The 17,735-nt window shown below is 42.7% G+C and overlaps 1 protein-coding gene across 1 annotated transcript in view; it reads left to right on the plus strand.

Annotated features, from left to right (window-relative positions):
- The first annotated feature begins 3,823 nt into the window (after positions 1-3,823).
- The window catches only part of LOC138729043 (myosin-1B-like), a 31,841-nt gene continuing 17,929 nt past the window's right edge, over positions 3,824-17,735 (plus strand). The window contains exons 1-16 of the mRNA XM_069872912.1: positions 3,824-3,833; positions 4,412-4,439; positions 4,527-4,638; positions 7,932-8,024; positions 8,121-8,184; positions 8,428-8,526; positions 8,629-8,732; positions 8,924-9,062; positions 9,517-9,635; positions 9,736-9,885; positions 9,963-10,133; positions 11,583-11,892; positions 12,926-12,999; positions 13,545-13,632; positions 15,304-15,421; positions 16,844-16,967. Coding sequence (XP_069729013.1) covers positions 3,824-3,833; positions 4,412-4,439; positions 4,527-4,638; positions 7,932-8,024; positions 8,121-8,184; positions 8,428-8,526; positions 8,629-8,732; positions 8,924-9,062; positions 9,517-9,635; positions 9,736-9,885; positions 9,963-10,133; positions 11,583-11,892; positions 12,926-12,999; positions 13,545-13,632; positions 15,304-15,421; positions 16,844-16,967 — 1,803 coding nt within the window. The remainder of the gene's footprint in view (positions 3,834-4,411; positions 4,440-4,526; positions 4,639-7,931; positions 8,025-8,120; positions 8,185-8,427; positions 8,527-8,628; positions 8,733-8,923; positions 9,063-9,516; positions 9,636-9,735; positions 9,886-9,962; positions 10,134-11,582; positions 11,893-12,925; positions 13,000-13,544; positions 13,633-15,303; positions 15,422-16,843; positions 16,968-17,735) is intronic.

A 17,735-nucleotide genomic window follows, 5' to 3' on the forward strand; every position in this document is an offset into this window, starting at 1 on the left:
CTGAGTAATTAGCAGAGAGATCAGAGCTTCAACACGTTTGCAACTAAAGAGTAAATTATTATTGACCAAAAATAGAGTGCCTGAATGCTGTGTGGGCAGGAAGTTGCCTATAAAGAGCCACCGCTGAAGGCAACTTCATTCTTTGTTACCTCAGCATCTCAAGGTAAGTCCCATCTGCTTGCTTCATACCCTGACCATGGCATCTCCTCAGCTCTGCAAAGAGGTGAAATACGTAGGGTTATTTTGCTCTCATTCTCTACTTCTAACGTTCCAGGTCTTGCTTTGCATGCAGTGTCAAGGTTATATGACCCAAACCACTCCAGTGTGGTGGAACAAGCAGAAGCAGAAGAGCTGTGTCATGCCATTCCTTGGAGGGACCTTCTACAAACTTTGCTACCTCCAAGCTCTATGAAAGGCCCAGGAAAATTAACTCTGAAGGCATTTGAAACTGATTGGGAAAATATATGTAATGGAGCTGACCTCTTCCTAGAGATTAGACTTATTTTCTGCAGCTCATAGTAACATGGGGAGGAACAGATTTTCTGTGATTTAACTCTTGCTCAAGAGTTGTAAGGCTCTGGGAACAGTTCAGCTGTTGGGAGAAACTACACAAGGTGTATAAATGTTTGATGGAGCATATGCTCAAGACAATGGCCTGGTTTTAACTCTCACTGTCTCTTCTTCAACCCTTCCACAGAGATACTGAAAGCAGATATCTTCGTTGGCTCTCTGAAGGTAAGAGTTTAACAAATAACATGTCATTTTGCTAATTGATCCTGAGCAATGAGGGAAACTTCTGCAAACAATGGTGAGCCAGTGGTGAAAGACCATGTGGTAGAACCAAAGTCACTGAAAAGAATATATACTATTTTAATCAGTATGAGTATTTTCACAGTTCTTGGTAGGAAATACTCCATGTATCAGGAAAGAAAAGTGACACATACTCAAGCTTAACCAAGAGGGCATGAGAGACAGCAACAAAAATGTGTTTTTGTGGTGAGACCTGGGATTCTGGGATTTATAGATGACTGGTATTCACCCTCTGCCATTTACAAAACTGCTGGAAGCCTGAAACTGAGGTGGCATTCAGACAGGAGGCTCAAAGTACAGTTCAAGAAGGGACTAAACTTATCCTGCCTTAAGTTAGTTTCCTCTGGGGTAAGGTCAAGAACACAATGTGCAACTTTGGCTTATCACACAGTTCCTGAAAACCGAACAAAGTTCAGGATGATCTTGTCTCCTGCCTGACAGACAGATCTGTTCATATACAAAAAGTCACCTTCACAGATAACTCAACCACTCCTTCTAGGTTTTCTGGGAAGGGTTAGTGATTGAGTGACTGGGAGAGTCCACCAGAGCAATGGAACAAACCTTAGACATGTGTCTTCTATGCCAATACAAAAAAACCTGCTCACTGAAACTGGAGTTGAAAGGGATGGAAGTACAGATTATTCTCCTTGAGAATAAAGGAGATAAAGATCTAAATTTTACAATATTTCCTATCAAAGTGGTTTAACAGATAGTGCCCCTCAAGGAATTTTCTGATAACCTATTGACATTTTCTGATGTTCTGCTTAACCTTTTCACAGATACTGTGAAATAATTTCTCTCTTTCTTTCATATTGCTTACCTTGAGTCACTCAGAGGCAGGATCACGCGGGCAAAAATGCTGGGCTCTATATACATAGAATAATACTTTCAGAGTAAGTCAAAGGTTCTAGATTCTGTGCTTTGAAATTCCTAGGTATTAAAGGCTCTTGAGAGACATAGCCCCTCAAAGTCCTGCAAGGTGCATAACCCACAGCAGAAAGGCTTTGCTAAGTGAGATCAGCACACATAAGCAATGTATCCAAAAGCAGCATTACAAATGTCTTCAGCCCCCTTTCATCGTTTTCTTGCACAGAAAACCACTCCACGCTGATTGTTTCAGTACTGTCATGCCTTGGAATTATACATCTGAGTTGTTCAATTACGTTCCTTTATCTTGTGCATCAGACAGCTCATGAAGGAGCAGTAGCCTCTTTTTTTTGCTAGCCTGTGTATCAGCTTGCCTGGGGAAGAATGTTCTGTTTATGCTAGTTCCTACATTCTTTCTGCCTGTGTTATTTCCAGATGCTCTTGAACTCTTCGCAGCAGTTCTGACTGCAGCAACCACATGCATCTACTTGTGTCGAAGAGTTTTTGCTAGATATTGCTAAAAATTTAAAATAAAAATGTAGCATAAAGCAGTTTTCGAAGATATTCTCACAAGGCAAATCCCTTCTAGGATATTCTCACAAGACAAATCCCTAACTGAATGACTGGTAGATATCAGTATGCATAAATTATCTTTTAATGATTCATAACCAGTATTATGCTATATAATATGTTAAACCTAAAAGGTACTTACTAATTTAAATTCTTTGGAATGTTATATCATTTACTTATTTAACTAGATAATACAATGCTATAAATTATTACCCTCAATATACATCACATTCATTTATTAGTTCATTTTGTCACAAATCTAGAAAGTTGTTTTATATTTGGTTCATCTGATAAACAGGTTTGGCTTCTACATAGGTGATGATTGACCCTCACAATTTGTTCCAGTGCTTGGTACAGACAGAAATTACTTGGACTTCCCCTGCTTGGTACTCAAACATAGGGAACAGAAGGGTGCTAGAAATATCTTCACTTAGAAATTATGTGTTTAAGTCAGTCTGCTTAACTTATGGAACTTAATTGCATCTAAATTTTTAGACATCTAATGGAACAATCTCTTTAAGTGGCTTATGTGTATGTTGCTTTGAGAGGCAGGTCACTGCACAGCTGTGTGAATAGTAGGTGAAAATACAGCAGGAGAGGCTGTTGAAGACTTCTAGCTTGATACACCCTCTGCCCTCACTTGGGCACACAGGCATCCCATTTAAGGGGGATGTCTTAAAAGACAATACACACCTGCCTAGAAAAGAAACTTTCTTTTATAGGACTTCTGCGGTGGATACTTAAAATTGAGGCAAAAGTTAAGTGCTTGACAATGATTAGTCCTCCTCTTCATTGCAGTCATTGAGCACGACTGCTTTCTGGCTAAACATAAGTTACAAATACACAGGCTCTCTGAAACTTTTCTGAATTCCTCCAGAGCGACTCCAGCCATGAGTTCAGATGCAGAGATGGCAATCTTTGGAGAAGCTGCTCCCTATTTACGGAAGCCTGAGAAGGAGAGAATTGAAGCCCAGAATCGCCCATTTGACGCTAAGGCAGCCTGTTTTGTAGTGGATGAAAAGCAAATGTATGTGAAAGCTACCATACAGAGCAGAGATGGTGGCAAAGTCACAGTTAAAAAATACGATGATACCGTAAGTGATACCATATGTTAAGCATACATGATCATCCAGTTCAGGCAGCTCCCTGGCTTAGATTTCCTCTCCTCTTGTTCCCACTTCTGGTTTTGTCAGACTGTGACTGTAAAGGATGATGAGGTCTTTCCCATGAATCCTCCAAAATTCGATAAAATCGAGGACATGGCCATGATGACCCACCTCCATGAACCTGCTGTGCTGTACAACCTCAAAGAGCGTTACGCAGCCTGGATGATCTACGTAAGTGCTGGCAGCAGCCTTCCCTTAGGGAGCTGGGAGGAACCGCTCTGCCAGGCTGAGCGCAGCCAACGTGCCCTCTGCCTTCCTTGCAGACCTACTCGGGTCTCTTCTGCGTCACTGTCAACCCCTACAAGTGGCTGCCGGTGTACAACCCGGAGGTGGTGGCCGGCTATCGAGGCAAGAAGCGCCAGGAGGCCCCTCCACACATCTTCTCCATCTCTGACAACGCCTATCAGTCCATGCTGACTGGTGAGTCACTTGGCAAGAATGGGAAACCCTGATACATGCAGAGCTGGCTGCTTAGTCAAGGAACCCTTGACAGTTCAGGCATCTTAAGTGCTCTTCTACTCAGTGCCTGATGGCAACAGCTCCCATAGTCCTGTAACACAACTCAGGATCAGACTGCTTGTGGCATCTTAATGACCCACGCGCTGTCAGATAATGAAGGAAAGGCAGTAACTAGCTTTATAGCTTTGCACTCACTCTCCTAGTAAGGGATTTAAAGAAACAGTAAGGAAGGAACTCAGCAGAGAATCCGATTCTGGCTAAACAATATTTAAGCCAAATTCTATACATAAAAGAAAATAAATATTAAGAAGGAAGCCTTATAAAGAACTCTAACTCCTGGAGTTCAGTTTTCAGCTGTTCCACCCCTCTGTGCATAAAGAAAAAAAAATTCACCTGCAGAATTTACCTTACCTGATTAGAGAGTGAAATAAAAACCAGAGTTACAACATAGCTCTGTCCCTTGATGTCAGTTAGTTATCTGAGGAACAGATACCCTCCACATCTTGTTTAAATAGCTCTTTCTGTGGCTTTGTTTTCAGATCGTAACAATCAGTCAATCCTCATAACGTGAGTAACTTTTGCCATGTGTGACAAAGCTGACAGAATTAAAAATGTTTCCTGTTTCCTTTAACAATTAATATTTTGGTCTCACAGCGGAGAATCAGGTGCAGGAAAGACTGTGAACACCAAGCGTGTCATCCAGTACTTTGCAACAATTGCAGTTACTGGGGAGAAGAAGAAAGACCAGCAGCCTGGCAAAATGCAGGTGAGTCATTAGCATCTCCTTCTAGTGTTTGCCCAAGCCTGTGCCTGCAGAGCAGAACCTAGCAATGCCTACCTTTGGGTTGCAGGACTATCACAAGGCAGAGTGTAGTGCATCTGAGGAGACAGTCAGGGTGTCTCCCGACTCCTGACTCCAGTTCAAGCACACCTACACTCATTTACCCCTTTGACTCAGCCTCCATCCTCTCAACACCAGTGGAACTTTACTTAAAAAAACATTCTCTTCATGTAGGAAAGGCCCAAGCGTCAGCTTCTATCTGGTCCCCATTTACTCAGGGGAAGTCTTCACCGTGGAGAGGAAGATAATGTAAGACAGCAGTTTCCTCTGTGCTGTCTGTCTATCTGTCTAGTAATATTCTATGAAATCAGCTATATCCCCAGCACCTGGGTGGCTGCAAGTGTAAAGAGAGCAGTTGTTTCCCACCAGCATGTGACTGTGCCATTCCTATTCCTTGTTTCATTCCTATTGACAGGGGCAGTGCAGGAGCTCTGAACTCCAGAGTGCTTGTCCTGAAGTTAAGACTCATTTCAATTGCACCAGGTAGCAGTTTCCACTGGCTTGTTCTCCTGTGGTCAACGTAACAGCCCTGAGGGGCAGCATAAGGAAAGGGACAGATCTGGGACAGCTGGGACCACTTGCCTGACAGTTAGAAAGTAACCTCAGAAAGGATCCTTCCAGGGAAAAAAGCACATGCTCTGGTGCCCCTTCCTGCTGAGTGGCCCAGCTGCTGCAATCTGAGCCCACTGGTGTATTTGTAAGGCGTGGGCTCCATCCCTTAGCACAGAGCAAGCAACAAACACCCTCGTGGCACAAGTGTGTGTCACCACAGTCTGTGAGATGGTATGTGCATCAAAGTGGGTGACACGTGTCAGCGTGTCATCTGAGTAGCCAAGGGTACAGCAGAACCTAAGGAGATTCCAAGGCTTTTCGCACTCGGAGGCAGGTGTCCATGATTGATAGGTTGTTTTGGCCAAGGCAGGTTCAGAATCACTCTTTCCATCAGCACCGTTTCAGACTTTCCTGGTCTCAGCTTTCACCAGCTGCTCACTATGCCAGGACTGGTCTCAGAAAAACTCAGAGGCAGCTGAGAGACATAGTGACCATGCTTGACATAAGGAAAATGACCTGACTCTCAGATGGACAATAACCTGTCCTGTCCTCTTCTGAGTTTATGCACAGAATACTCTATTTTTTCAGTATTTACCATCTCTGTAAGAGTAACATGTGTCTCTTCATAAAAACATTGAATAAAACACTATAGTAAAAAGACTATAATAAAAAAACTATAGCTCTGTCTAGTCTAGCATCCTATTTCAAATGCAGGCTGAAAGGAGAGGCCAGGCAAGAGAATATGAATGAGGGAAGTAGGTAACAGCATTTCCCCAGAACAGCATCTCAGACTCCAGCACTGTCACCCAGCCTGTAGAAAGGATTCCAGATTGAACTTATGTAAAGAATTGCTGTGTCTTCTATGCTCTTCTCCATGCACAATGTTCCCTTGAGAGCTCCCTGGTCAGAGCTGTGCACTAAAAAGAAGTTTGGTGTTGGTGTAGTCAGCTGCAATGACAAACACACCCTCTCCCTCTCCCTCTCCCTCTCCCTCTCCCTCTCCCTCTCCCTCTCCCTCTCCTCTCCTCATCATTTAGAAAGCTGAAACATACATGTGAGAGGGAATTACTATGGGGATTTGGGATTTTTTGTTACTTAGAAAAGCTTCATAAGGTACTCTGTTGCCTTAATTTTACACGGTGCAATTTCACGGTGGACTAATAACTAATTTAAGCTCATTGTGCCATCTGCAGACAGTTATGGGAATGGCATTCCCTCACCACTGCAAGATGTTACAGGCTACATCAAATACAAAGATGCAGCAATTTGAGCTGTGACACTGATCTTTCATCTGGATTTTTTTTTCCCCCCCATTCTTTGTTTTCTGTCTCTGTCTTGGAAATTATCCCTGGCAACACTTTCATGCCCCTTCTGCATAGAGATCAACCATGACTTTGCTAGAAGCCTTGAGAACAGATTTACTCTATCATCCCAAAAAAGCACACAGTGACTGTGCTTCCTGAACCATACTGCACAGAAAATAAAAGCCATAAGGTCCCAGAAGCCTCTTTCCACCCATCTTTTTGCACTTAACAAGTTGTGATACCATACAATACAGAAACTTCAGATGTTGATCTTAGAATTATAGAATACCCTGAGCTGGAAGGGATCCACAGGGATCATTGAGTTCAACTTCTGTTCATGCAGAGGACAACCCCAACGTTCACACTGTGGGTTTGAGGGCTCATCCCTCCCACAGTCATGCAGCAGAAAACCCAAAGAGTTTCTGTTCTTTGCTTTTTTAAGTTTGGGTTTTGAGTCTCAGGCTTTGTCCATGCCACACTCTTCAGAGTGTGTCTGGAGATGTATTTTTGCTTTCTGAAAGGCTGATGATTGTTTGAATGCAATTGCACAACTTTACATTCTCCTTTGCTATGTGCTTCCTACTAAAGCCTGTACTTCTGTGTGCGTGTGTGTCCTGGGACCAAGCAACCTCTATAAAAAATCCCAGAATTATCACATTTTCTTTAGCTGTGATGGTCTCTTTGTGAATGGGAATATGGAAGCACCTCTCCCATACAGATTTCAAACTCCCTCAGTTCCACTGCCGTGACCCTGTATACGATCCAAGAGACCTTAGTGCTGCCTTTCAACACTTAGAGGGCTGAGAAGAAAGCTGGGGAAAAACTTTTTAGTAGGGCCTGTAGCAATAGGACAAGCGATGATAGTGTTAAACTAAAAGAGAAGAGGTTTAGACTAGATACTAGGAGGAAATTTTTTATGCTGAATGTAGTGAAACCCTGTTCCAGGTTGCCCAGAGGCATGGTGGATGTCCCATCCCTGGAAACATTCAAGGTCAAATCGGATGGGGCTCTGAGCAACCTGATGGGGTTGAAGATGTCTCTGCTCACTGCAGGGGGGTTGGACTGAATGACCTTCATGGTCCCTCCCAACCCAAACCATTTTATGATTCTATGATTCTGATGCCCAGTATATGATAGCAGGTACAAGAAGAAACAAAATACAGATCTGTTTTTCAGCACTCCTCCTTTGGAAAACAACACAATATTCATAAGTGATGGCTGGTCATGCTTAAAAACTCTGCTAAAGTTTAGGTTAAAATCATGTCTGAAGTGTAAAAATGACCTGTTTATAACATCTCCTCTGCAATATTTGTTATTAACCAGCAGCGAAGTTTGAGAAGAAATGTTTTCTCCTCTAACTAGGGAACTCTGGAGGATCAAATCATCCAGGCCAACCCACTGCTGGAGGCCTTTGGCAATGCCAAGACTGTGAGGAATGACAACTCCTCACGCTTTGTGAGTTCATTTCAGATTTGTTGGAATGCAGGTACCTAATACATGTCTCATTCATTGATTGCTATAACCAAGAGGTTGATCTCTACTGCTTGACAGGGAAAATTCATCCGAATTCACTTTGGAACAACTGGCAAGCTGGCCTCTGCAGATATCGAAACCTGTGAGTTGGAGCAAATCAGTGCATGCTGGAGTCTCCGTCACTGGAGGTGTTCAAAAAACATACAGATGTGGCACTTTGGGACGTGGTTCAGTAGGCACAGTGAGGCTGGGCTGACAGTTGGACTGGATGTCCAGACTTAGGGGTCTTTTCCATCCTTAATGATTCTATGATTCTATGCAGATTTGTGCAACTATGATAATCTCAAGTTTACCTGGAGACTAATGACACCTCTCTTTTGGTTAGATCTTCTAGAGAAATCCAGAGTGACTTTCCAGCTGGCCAGTGAAAGGAGCTATCATATTTTTTACCAGATAATGTCCAACAAGAAGCCAGAGCTCATTGGTGAGTGCCAGCAGTCCTGGGCTTTCCTCAGCGAGTGCTTTCTCTTTCCACCCTGACCTGTCCCTGTGCCACCACCACCACCTGTGCCCTGTATACTTGCAGATCTCCTCCTCATCTCCACCAACCCCTACGACTTCCCCTATGTGAGCCAAGGAGAAGTCACTGTTGCCAGTATTGACGATAGCGAGGAGCTGCTGGCAACGGATGTGAGTATAGCAGAGCAGCTGCGGGCCGCTGGGCTGGGTCGGTGCTGCACAGGCTCGGTGTCAGCAGGCAGGTGGGGAGGCAGGGGGAAAAACCCATCTTCCCCTTGCAGTACACATGCCTGTTAGCAGCACTTTGTGCTTCAGCCCTTGGACTTCTCTGACCTTTCCTGACTCGCCTGTTGCCTCTGCAGAGCGCCGTGGACATCCTGGGCTTCAGCCCCGATGAGAAGGTGGGGATGTACAAGCTGACGGGGGCCGTCATGCATTATGGGAACATGAAGTTCAAGCAGAAGCAGCGGGAAGAGCAGGCAGAGCCGGACAACACAGAAGGTAGTATTGGCTGCAAAATTTGCTTATAAATTTGTCTCACCAGGAGAAAAGCTAGCAACCCATAAACTGCCCAACACTTGGAGAATTATTTTCCCTTCCAGAAACTTAATTTTTTAACTGTGTTGCAAGTTCCACAAAGTCAATTATTTAATTGCATTCTGCAAGGAAACAGAGGAACACAAAGATGACACATTGCTGCAGCCTTCCAGGCTTGAAAAAAGAGCATAAGACACTGCCTGTGGTGGTGGGGAAATATTCTCTATGGGCCCCCCAACAATAGAATCATAGAATCATAGAATAACCAGGTTGGAAGAGACCCACCGGATCATCGAGTCCAACCATTCCTATCAAAATAGGTGCAGTTGAAAGTCAGCTCCTTGTAACAGAAACAGCTTAGAGGACCAGGACACCTTTGTTTGATTCTCCTGAACTCATTTGCTGTCTCTGATTCTAGTGGCTGACAAAGCTGGCTACCTGATGGGTCTGAATTCTGCTGATTTGCTCAAGGCTTTATGCTATCCCAGGGTGAAAGTCGGGAACGAATATGTAACTAAAGGACAAAATGTCCAACAGGTACCTAGATAGCCACTCAGCTTTTCATTTTGTTCACACAGTTCTTTCAGCTTTAAAGCTAACTCAACTTTCATTACTGCCATGGCTGTGATTCTTACAGGTATACAATTCAGTGGGCGCCCTGGCTAAATCAGTCTATGAGAAGATGTTCCTATGGATGGTTACACGAATTAATCAACAGCTGGATACAAAGCAGCCCAGACAGCATTTCATTGGTGTCCTGGACATCGCTGGCTTTGAGATCTTTGATGTGAGTTACAGTAGGTACAGTTGCTCATTTGTCTTTTCCAAACTAATCGGCATTTTATATATTTATTGAATTTGCAGTTCAACAGCCTGGAGCAGCTCTGCATCAACTTCACCAATGAGAAACTGCAACAGTTCTTCAACCACCACATGTTCGTGCTGGAGCAGGAGGAGTACAAGAAGGAAGGAATTGACTGGGAATTCATTGACTTTGGGATGGACCTGGCTGCCTGCATTGAGCTCATTGAGAAGGTAGAGGAAGTCTTTTCACTTCCTTCTCAGAAGCACACAGGTATCTGCTCCCAGCCCTATTGTTCCTGCCTCCCAGTGCCTGGTGACACATTCAGCCACCGCACATGCATATTCACCACTTAATATTCCCACTGATGGGTTATACCTTTGCACACAAGCTTCACATTTCTTACTAATCTCCCACACTTCCCACCACATAGTAGCATCTACAGCCACCACTACCATTCACAGCTAGTGCCTGTTGCCTATTGCTATATTTAATACCCAGAATTCACTTTTACTGCTCTGTGTCCACACATTTTGTGTCCCCTATCTATGCAATACAGAGTATTAGAGCCAGAGGAATCAGAACACCTATGCTGATCTAATGCTGTAGTCTCTTTTGTAATGACAGGAAAGAAGTAGACACTTCTAGGATGCAAATAATCTCCTTATAAAGTATGTTCTACTAGTCATTTGGTGAAATGTCTTTATAATGCCTCCATTAGAGAAGAGCAATCTGGACAGCTAACTCAGATCTAGATGCTGGTTTGTAGACAGCTATGGTTATGTGAGATGAATGCCAACTCAATTGCTCTCACATGGCAGCCACATATAGAAGGCAAAATCTTCATTCAAAACACAGCATTCCTGCCTAACATCCACCTCCTGTGGTCGCTGCTGTGGAAGCTATCTAGCTGAAATCAGATGTAAGCTTCTAATGGCATCTTGTTAAATTAAGAAAAAGAAGAAGGTTCATTTGAAGAAGGAATTCCTAGAATTCTCTCTAGGCTACTGAAATGCAGGTCACTTCAGTGTCCCCAGCAAAATTAGAGGACACGTGCTTATCAGCACTATCAAAAGATACCTAAAGTAGCTCAGACACTGAGAATCTAGCTATCTTTCTGTATCGAAATACTTCCAATTGCAAATGCAATTCAGAGACAAATAAAAAACTATGGGTATTTAAAGTGCAGATTATTGCCATGTACACTCCATATACAGAGAGGAAAATCTGATCCATCGAACACAGCCATTGGAGACAGAGCAGGAGTTGTTAGATATTAGTTATCTATGCACATTCCTGAGGAGCCACCACATTAAGTTTACATTGACAATTGCAACCTGATGGCTTATAACAAACACAACAGCATCACCCCCAGTAACAGGATGCTGAAACCTCCTTCCTAACAATGTAAGATAAGGATGATTGAAATAATTGGTTACATTATGTATAGTTTCATTCAAAGATGCATGTAAACAGTATTGTTGAGTTGCCATGTTCATGGTGGTGAGCAACACAGACTAATAATAGTTTCTCTGATTATTATAATAACTAGTGATGTCTTAAGACCTTCTGCAGTACAAATTACAGTCACTGAAAAAAACCACAAATCATATGCAAGGTGACATTTTCTCTACTTTTCCTCTCCCCACTTTACTTCCTTCATGTGTTGTCATTTCTTCCAGCCCATGGGCATCTTCTCCATCCTGGAAGAGGAGTGCATGTTCCCCAAGGCGACTGACACCTCCTTCAAGAACAAGCTCTATGACCAGCACCTGGGCAAGTCCAACAACTTCCAGAAGCCCAAGCCTGTCAAAGGCAAGGCTGAGGCTCACTTCTCGCTGGTGCACTATGCTGGCACGGTGGACTACAACATCACTGGCTGGCTTGACAAGAACAAGGACCCCTTGAATGAAACTGTTGTGGGGTTGTACCAGAAATCATCCCTGAAGCTGTTGTCCTTCCTTTTCTCTAACTATGCTGGTGCAGAAACAAGTAAGTGGTTTTTTGATTATGCAAGAATCAACTAAAGTTTACTTCTGTTTCTCCTCTGCGTGGTGTATTCTAGACTTTTGTTAGAGTTTAACCCCTCTCCCAACTTGGTCAGCAGCTAAATGAGAGCAGCTGTGGTTCCAGTCCCCCACCTAAGGAAAGGGGAATGAGAAATGAGAGAGACTTATGTGTTGGAAACTAAAACAGTTTTAATGAAACAATAGTAATAAAGGAAAATAATATCCATAAGCAAATAATACAATATGTACAAAATTGAACACCCTAATGACTATATGCTGCCACTGGTGCTGCAAAACAGGCACGGGGAAAGGTCCCAGACTTGACTTAATGGCAGATGGAAGGTGGACTCAGGAACTGGATTCAGGAATACACAGATCTGGGGGTCAGGGCAGAAAGACAGACAGAGCTCTTCCTGAACACCAGCCATCGAAGAGAACGACCTTTCCCTTGAAGTCTGGAGCACAAAGACTCCATTTAAGTCAAGATTTAATTGGCTTCAACAGTGCAGCAATAATGAAAAGGCACTGAGCTGCCTGAATTCGTGAGACTATAACCTGCTTCCTGCCTTGGGGCTGCCACAACTCCAAACAGATCCCTATTCTTCACCTGGAACATGGAACTAGATTTTTCTGAAGACCTCACTGCACTGATAAATGAACATTCCCTGCTGAGCCACATTCTTGTGGCCTTTCACCTAATTAAAACAAAATGGGCTCATGCCTATGAGTAAAAGCAACGTGACTTGTAGCACACTGTTATGAAACTTATGCCAGGCCACAGTGTTCCAAACCAGCAAAGCCACATATATCATGATGCAACCTAAATCTGACACTAAAGTGACCCGTACACTGATCACCAGCCAGCAGCAGTTCAGTACAACTCTCATGCAGCAGTGGCTCAGTATTTAAAATTGAAAATTACTTATTTTATTGTCCCACAACCAAAGGAAGGAAGGTGAGGCCTACAAACCATGCTGCTTACTCTAACAGTTCACCTCCTGTCTACTTCTTCCAAGGTGATAGTGGTGGTGGCAAGAAAGGTGCTAAGAAGAAGGGGGGCTCTTTCCAGACGGTGTCTGCTGTGTTCAGGGTATGTGAATTTCCTTTTAAATGAGCCATGTTTCCATAAAAATGATCTGAGGGCTGGAACAACTCTCCTGTGAGAAAAGGTTGAGAGAATTGGGGTTGTTCTGCCTGGGGAAGAGAAGGTGCCAGGGACACCCTATTGAGCCCTTGCAATATATAAAGGGGGCTTATCAGAATGATGGAAAATGACTTTTTATCAAGGTCTGTAGTGACAGGACAAGGGGTAATGGTTTTAAACTAAAAGAGGGCAGGTTTAGATGGAGCATATGGAATACTTTTTCACTGTGAAGGTAAGACACTGAAACAGGCTGCCCAGAGAAGTTGTGGATGCCCCATCATTAAAGCATTCAAAGTCAGGTTGCACAGGGCTGTGAGCAACCTGATACAGTCAAAGATGTCCCTGCCCATGACAGGGGTGTTGGACTTGATGACCTTCAAAGGCTCCTTCCAATCCAAACCATTCTGTGATTCTATCATTACTTGACATTTGAGTAAAAATGCCAAAGCTTTGTAGCTCAGAGCTCAAACTCGTGCTTTGTTCTGTCACAGGAAAATCTAAACAAGTTGATGACTAACTTGAGAAGTACCCATCCTCACTTTGTGCGTTGTCTGATTCCTAATGAGACCAAGACACCTGGTAAGTCCGTCATTACACTCTGAAGATATGAGACTGATGGGAATCTGCCTGCTTAGCTTTCACACCAGTTTCTTCCAGAACAGCCCTCTTTGCATGTGAAGTTCTTGTGGGGGTTGGCCTGTAGGACACGGACCAACTAAAACTTCTTGCATTGTTTAACATGACTAAAATTTTTAGCATTACTCAGTCCAAAACACTTACCCATCTTTGCTTAATGTGTGTACAGAGCTGAAGATGAATGATAAAGATGGGATAGGTTGCAGCTAATGAATTGTCAGTTGAGAGCAACAGCACAAGCAAATCCCTAACAAATGCCTAGTTTTCAAGACCACTGTCATTCAGAACTGCTGGGTTCAGCCCAAGACTACATACCAATTTCTAAATATTCAGTGTTAGGATCTGACTCACTGAGCTGGAGAAAGAAATCGTATAGTGTTTGTAGGATTTTGTGCATAATGTGCTGGGTGCTGCTAGTGCGTGTAAAATCATTTTTATATGAAATTATGGGGGGGTTCCATTTATTTAATTAAATATTAAACTCCCACAAAGAGTTTAGTGTCTGAAAAACAGTCAGGTTTGGAAGTATTTTCACGTAGTCATTAAATTGAAGCACTTGGGAAGAGACTCACCTGTGTGGGTTTTAGAAGTCTGATCATTATAAGGTCTGACACTGGTAGAACAATAAGGTAGATACTGGTAGAACGTAGTGGATGCAACAGGAGTACCAGGAAACAGGAGCTTAATCTGTTCAGCCTTTAACCTGTTCAGAAAACGAAAGACTATTTCAGATGGTTTCTTACCTTTCTTATTCATGCCTCTCTGTGTAACCTTGAAGACCACAAGCAGGATTTAAGCAACACACATATGTACGATATTCACATTTCAGCTGTTCATCTAAACTCCTTTTATATTCAGTGGAGAGAAGCTGGCATTTTAAGGTATGACTCATGAGGCCCCTTTTATAAATCTATCTTAGGATGAGATGAATCACATCCTAGAAGACTGTTTCACTTCACTGACTATATATGAAACCCAAATGGAAATGTCCACAATTCACATCCTAAAGTGAAGAAAGAGGAATCCCGCTGGGGTCTTAATAATCAAAAAGGTGTAAGGGAGGGAATTAAGGAACCCTACTGAAATAGAAAAGCATATTTGAATGAATGATTTTGCCAGATATGGCTGTCTTTTTAATGTTCACTTGGTTGTTTTGACTGAGGTGACTCAGAGGGAATCTTGACTTTTGCCTTTTAAGAGAAAGAAAAGTCGCACTGTGTGAGTGAAATTAAGGATAGTGAAGGGAAGGAAGAGAAACTGGACGTTTTCTGATTTTTAGCTAGTTTTAGGCTGCTTATGCTTGACTTCTCTAACAATTCTTTTGGGTAGGCTCTTATTGATTATATTGAAAAGATAAAGTTAAGGGTATGGACCATTCTGCACTAATTAATGTCGCTAGCAGCTGACAGAAATTTCTGCATGACAAAGTGATCTCAAGAGGGTTTTATTCTGCCAGCTGTACTTTGTTCGTAATACCTGGGAATAAGACTTAAAAATATAGTTGATTATTATATCCAATAGATATTTGAGGAGGAGAAAGACAATTCTTCCAATTTTTAGCCAACTGATGCTTTGGAAGAAAAGGAGAATCATGACGGATATATTTTGTTTAAGGTGAAATGGACCATTACTTGGTGATGCATCAGCTGCGCTGCAATGGGGTTCTGGAAGGCATCCGAATTTGCAGGAAGGGTTTTCCAAGCAGAATCCTTTATGCGGACTTTAAGCAACGGTAGGTCTTCAGTTACTACTGTCTGTAGAGATAAGGCTTGAGTAAACCCGCAGCTCAGGAGTCAAGTCTGGTGACATCGTGGAGAGACCAGATTAGTGCATCCGAGGGAAAGAAGTCACTAATACTATCTTAGGTCACTCCAATCTTTTCCCTCTTTAATCCAACCAAAGATTTCTCAATCCATCGGAATCAGTGTCATTTTTAAACTGTAGTCAGGGCCTGATGATTCAAAAAGATGCAAAACGCTTGTAGTGTAATGAATTAAGTGGCATTACAGACTGCTCTCTGTAAGTCTCCCAGAACATACATACAAAACCAATCCACATCAGTGCAGCGTCCTTACAGTGCACAGACTGAGCATTCCAAAATCCAAGGCTTTGCTGGTGTTCTGTCACTGGCCTGCACCCTATGCCTTGTTTTCCTCATTTTTAAAATAGAGGCAATTAAACTGGATCGTGTGAGCTCAGTTGCTATAAAGTGCTGAATCAGAAGTGGCTGTTGTTATAATTAAATGTAGCAGTAGCATCTTCTATGCTGAACTGGCCTGAAAAGGACCCAAGACCTTTCTGAAAAAGCTCTACAAGCTGATGTTCTGTAAAGCACTAGCTGGTCTCAACTGTCAAATCATAATCTGATGTGACAGGTGAAGGAATCTGTCCATAACAGCCAGAGTCCAGAAGCACAAAGTGCTTTATAATTCAGAAGAAACGTGATGAAGCTCAGGAGGAACTACAATGAAAACAGAGAATAAAAACAGAGAATAAATTCCCTGCACCAAGATAATTGTCTTGATTTGACATATTCTCTTTCAAGGTACTCTTGAGAATAGTAAGTGCTTCAGGGTACATTCACACATCCTCATTAATGTACCTGAAGAAACCTGTTTAGAAGGATTTGGTGGTCTTGTCCATGACAGAGAATTACCTTAATTATTAAGGCACCTTGCAAAATGCTAAGGCTTCTGTTAGCATTTACAGTACAACACCACACCATTTTCAGTCCAAGCTCATGGATTCAGTGTTACAATTTGTAGAGACTGTGAGCTGTGCAAGAACTCTATTCCAAAGTGGTTTTAATCTATCTTCAACTTATATTTGAGTAGCATTCCTCTGAAACAAGATGAGAAGAGACTGACATGTTCTCACCATGTTCTTCTTAATCCCTGGACCTGCAGGCACTCTTAAGTATGCACAGTGATTAGTATGTAACAACATACTGTGTTGTTCCACATCCAGCAGATTCCTCTGAAGAGTAGATATGTCTTCTTGTCATCACATTCTGTTCAGCCACGACTGTCTAGATTTCAGATGGCATATTCAGCTGCTCTCAGAGAGCTCAGCTTCCATATATTTTATGATCTATGATGGATCCCATTTCCCTCACCCTGTTTGCAACCAGTCCTTGCAACTTATCTTACCACAGGTACAAGATTCTTAATGCCTCGGCCATTCCAGAAGGCCAATTCATTGACAGCAAAAAGGCTTCAGAAAAGCTTCTTTCTTCCATTGATGTTGACCACAACCAATACAGATTTGGCCACACCAAGGTAAAATCCCTGCAGATGAGTGGGTATGGTAAAAACTATTGTTTGTTGTAAGTATTTCTTGCACACGAACTCAGCGTTCACAGTGATTAGACATGAAGTACACCACTAGGAAGAAGGAGTACAGAAAACTTGCCTGGCTCAGGGGGTACATGTGAGGGGTAGCACTATCAGCACTGGAAACACCACATCTCCAGAATGACCTAGCATGGCTGCAACTAGAACTAGTGCTGCCCCTTGCTCCTGACAGTTGAATTCATTATATAGACAGACAAATCTGGACATTCAGAGTCTTCAGGGGATGCCTACAAGTCTATTTTCCATATCCAAAGCAGTGGCAGGTGGGTCACTGATTCTCTTTCTGATCAGCACAAGCAAGACAGTACTGTCTCTGGACAAAAAACCCCAAGCACCTCTGCTACCAAACAGACATCATCATGTGTGCTTCTCAAGCCACCTCTAAGTCAATTTACAGAGCAAATCTTGAGCCTGACATAGAAGGGTAGAGTTCAGCAAAGAGACAGAGTAGGATATAGTACTATGTTGAAAGTTAAGTCTTTGTTCTAGTAACTGCTAATGAGCTAGGTCTTCCACACCCCACTCCGGAGCAGGCATCAAATAACACAGCAATAATACGATTAGATAATACCTAGAGTGAATTGTCGTGAACTGTAGGAACAGAGAAGATATGAATAGTGACACAAGATTTCTCTAGCTGTTAAACCTTTACTCTGCAGGCATTTTTCCAAAACTGCCTTGTTCTATCCTGCA

This window comes from Phaenicophaeus curvirostris, chromosome 19, assembly GCF_032191515.1.
Source record: "Phaenicophaeus curvirostris isolate KB17595 chromosome 19, BPBGC_Pcur_1.0, whole genome shotgun sequence".
Lineage (NCBI taxonomy): Eukaryota > Metazoa > Chordata > Aves > Cuculiformes > Cuculidae > Phaenicophaeus > Phaenicophaeus curvirostris.